Below are 3991 nucleotides of genomic sequence, written 5' to 3'. Positions count from 1 at the left end.
ATGTGACCTTATGATGTCTTAGAAAGTTTGTAAGTATTGGTCAGTTTTGATGCATTAAGCTTTGTCTTGCATTAAGAAAATGTTGTGGAGGACACTTTTTCAAAATTGGACTATGAACTTGTTTTAATAAAACCTCCTTTTAAAAATAAAAAGGTTGTTTGCTTTTTTCTAGTAGCTTACATATTATTACATTACATATTATTACAGCTATAGCTTACTTGCTATTACAAATAAGAATAGATTAAAGTCTGTTTGACATTCAGTACATACATACCGGTACATACAATACATACATACATACTGTTTCAGATATTTGTTTTAAAGGATATAATAGCAGTGTTGGGCAGTAACTTGTCTATAATTAGCAATGTCATTTCAGGGGAGATTCTTTCATAAGCCCTTGTGGGCTTCTAACTTCTGCACAGTCAGTATTTTCTCTTTTCTTGCTGTATTCTTTTCTGATTTTAACTGATTTCATCTCAAACTCAAAATGTTTCAGAGCAGAGGTCAAATTAATGGTTAATTGCTTCCTATTCCAAATCCGGGCGGTTAGCCATCCTCCCTTTCATAGAGTCTCTTTCATCTTGATTTCTGTTGTGGACATGTATGTTTGGGTCACCACTGAGGGGATGTATCTCAAATCTTGTCAATCATCACACAGATAATCATTAATGTCATATAGCCGCCCTAAACCCTCAGTGAGTGTAACTCAGAGCCACGTGCCAGGTGTCAGCCATGCTTGATAATGTAAATGGTAAATGGTAAATGGTGCATTTATATAGCGCTTTTAATCCAAAGCGCTTTACATAGATTGTGCATTACATTCACCCATTCACACACACATTCATACACCGGTGGCGGAGGAAGCCATGCAAGGCACCAACCTACTCACCGGAGGCAATTAGGGGTTCAGAGTCTTGCCCAAGGACCCTTCGACATTAATTCAGGGGGAGCCCGGATTCGAACTGGGAACCCTTCGGGATTTATACCCTTCGTGCTCTAATACCAGTTTCTCTACCCCTGAGCTATGCCGCCCCTATGTGCGTACATTAGCTATATGCACTTAGGGCATGTATAGTCAGTTGTGCTGAGTTGCATGCTTGCAGATTAAGGAACAGGGCTGTTAAAGCACTCCTACTTGCCCCCTCATCTTATGTTTCAGTCTTATCTGCTGAGAGAAACGCTCAGTCACTATGAACCAGAAGGTAGTGCTCATCACAGGCTGTTCCTCTGGCATTGGGTTAGCCCTGGCTGTCCGCATTGCAAAGGATGAGAAGAAGAGGTTCATGGGTAAGGATTGAAGAAAAGAAAGTAATTGAACTAAAAATAATAATTTATATTATATTAAATTCATATTTTTCAAATTGAAAAACAAAACAAAAATGACCAACAATAATAGATCTACAAGCTCACAATGCTTTGTGAGTTTATACATCCGCTATTTTTACTGTTGGAAGTAAGCCTATATAGGCAGTATCTGATTAAACTGATTTGTCCAGTGTAGCCATGTGATGTTTGTGTCCCTTTCCAGCACATGCATATCGTGGGTAAGAAAACCAGATTGGTGGTTTGTTAAATTGATTATTTGCTGTGTTTCATAGTGTATGCCACCATGAGGAACCTGTCTAAAGGTCAGCACCTTGTCGAGGAAGCAGGTCGTACTTTGGGGAGGACCCTAGAAATCAAACAACTGGATGTGTGTGATGAGCAATCGATTAAAGCCTGTGTGGAAAGTCTGCCTGAGCGTCGAGTGGACATCATTAGTAAGTCACAACTATCTGGTTCAAAATGAAAACAGTAGACCTTTCCCCCAGCGTGGTCAGATGGTTCTGCTTGGGGTTTTTCCTTGCCACTGTTTGCTTTAGGGTGGAAACGTGTCTCTGGCTCTGCTCTATAAAGTATGTAAAGTGCCTTGAGACAGTATCCTGATATGGACTCTTGAGTAGGCTACATTACATACACTACCATGTTGACTGTAACAGGATTAACTTTAAATGAATGAGCTGGTACAATTGTCTCACCATTCATTACCATTCCTCTCACAGTCAGTAACGCTGGGATGGGTTTGATTGGGCCTGTCGAGTGTCAGTCTATAGATGAGATGAAGGCTGTCATGGACACCAACTTCTTTGGCCTGGTGCGCTTGCTCAAGGAAGTCCTCCCCGATATGAAGAAGAGGAAAAAAGGCCATATTGTTGTCATCAGCAGTGTCATGGGCATCCAGGGTGAGAAAGGAAATGCATGAAAAAAATAATTTGTTGTAATTATTTGTTGTAATGGTACTAAGTACTTTAACACACAGTTTTGTTGTTTTTCAGGGATCTTGTTCAACGACGTCTATGCTGCTTCCAAATTTGCGGTGGAGGGCTTCTGTGAAAGCTTGGCAGTACAAGCCCTGAGGTTTAATCTCAAGTAAGTGCTACTTCAGGTAAATACACACGGACAAAACGTGCTGGTTTCATTTTAGTGTTGTTTGTACATTGTGGCTTAAATTGGCCTCATGAGACCAGGAGGATTAGTAATTAACAGATAATTCCTCTTGGAAGCTGATTGCACGCATACAGACCAACACCTGTGGCCCAGTTGTCAACGTCACCAACATCTGCTCACTAATTGTGTAGATGTTTACCTTTACCACCTTTACAGTCAATTTAACTATACTTTCTATTATCTTTCTAACCTAGACACCAAAACACATTTATTGAGTTAAGTGATGTGATCACACCCATGCTGTAAGTGTACATTACTTCCTTTTGCTTCCTCAGTATTAGCCTCATTGAGCCAGGGCCTGTGATAACAGAGTTTGAGCGCAAGGTGTATGAGGATGGTTTGAAGACTGATCTCAGCAAAGCTGATGAAGTGACTGCTGACATGTTCACTAACATCTACTTGAAGAACTACAAACAGATCTTTGAGAGCCTTGGACAGACACCTGAAGATGTCGCAGAGGTACGCTGAACAACTCTTTTTTTCTCTCAACATTTTAACCCATTTTTCACCCAGTGCCAATTATCTAATATATATAATCCTGGGCGCTACACTTCCTCTGCCAACCTGGGGAGAGCAATGGACTGACCTCATGCTTCCTTCTATGCATGAGTAGTCCAAGCCGCTTCTTTTCACCTGACAGGGGAGAGATTCCCTGGTTGGACGTAGCGCGTGGAAGGAACTTTATTCCAACCAGTTCCTTTCCCCTCCACCAGGCACCCCGGCTGGCCAGGGGGAGGCAGTATAGAGACCAGGATTACTGCATGTTTTTTGTGAGGGTACCTACCCTAGGAGACAAGGGGAGAAAATGCAAACACACAGAAAGGCCCACATAGGGTATTACTGTTGAGGCAGTTAACCTATAGTTTGTGTTTTGTTTCCTAGCACACCCACAAGATCATCACTATGGCCGACCCACCATTCCGTCACCAGACGAACAGGCTGTACACTCCCATGACCACCCTGAAATATGCTGACCCAGAAGGTGATCTCCCTATCGACACCTTCTACAAGATGGTGTTTGAACATGACAAGGTCTTCAATGCCAGTCTGAACTTTCTCAAACTGCTGCGCTGGAGAAGTCGTAAGAGCTTCACATTGGATAAGGATAAGGACAAGAACAATTAGAGCCAGCCTATTGTCTTCTAATCTTGGGTTACATTTGTGATATTTTCTTTAATGTTGTCCACTTCTTTTTCTCTGTGTAGTTTGACTTTAGACTATTTTGTGATTTTTGTATTATTACTTTATTGATAATTTTGTCAGAGCTCTCTATATATTACCCTCATGGGTGTATTATTAATGGCATACACAGTAAATGCAGGGGCTATAACCCAGGTATGTGCAAATATACTTTGCAAATACTCCAACAAGTAAAAAGGGACACAATTGATGAATTCTTGATTATCAAAAACCCTGAAGTAGGAAGGGCTGAATTAGATGGAATGACATATCTATATATTTAGACTCGTTAAGACCTTCCTGAAGCCTTTAAGCCATACTG

The 3991-nt window shown here is 41.1% G+C and overlaps 1 protein-coding gene across 1 annotated transcript; it reads left to right on the top strand.

Moving 5' to 3' along the window:
- Window positions 1-1193: 1193 nt before the first annotated feature.
- On the top strand, window positions 1194-3615 carry LOC308287319 (retinol dehydrogenase 8; the record flags this gene model as incomplete). The annotated part of the gene is made up of 6 exons (XM_080728442.1): window positions 1194-1290; window positions 1602-1763; window positions 2046-2225; window positions 2319-2412; window positions 2766-2949; window positions 3373-3615. 6 exons carry the CDS (start codon window positions 1194-1196, stop codon window positions 3613-3615), a joined length of 960 nt encoding a protein of 319 aa, XP_080584568.1.
- Between the last annotated feature and the right edge of the window lie 376 nt (window positions 3616-3991).

This window comes from Nannobrachium achirus (assembly GCF_963921795.1).
Source record: "Nannobrachium achirus genome assembly, chromosome: 1".
Taxonomy (NCBI): domain Eukaryota; kingdom Metazoa; phylum Chordata; class Actinopteri; order Myctophiformes; family Myctophidae; genus Nannobrachium; species Nannobrachium achirus.
Note: the sequence above shows the minus strand (reverse complement) of the source record. Positions and strands in the feature narration are given on the sequence as shown.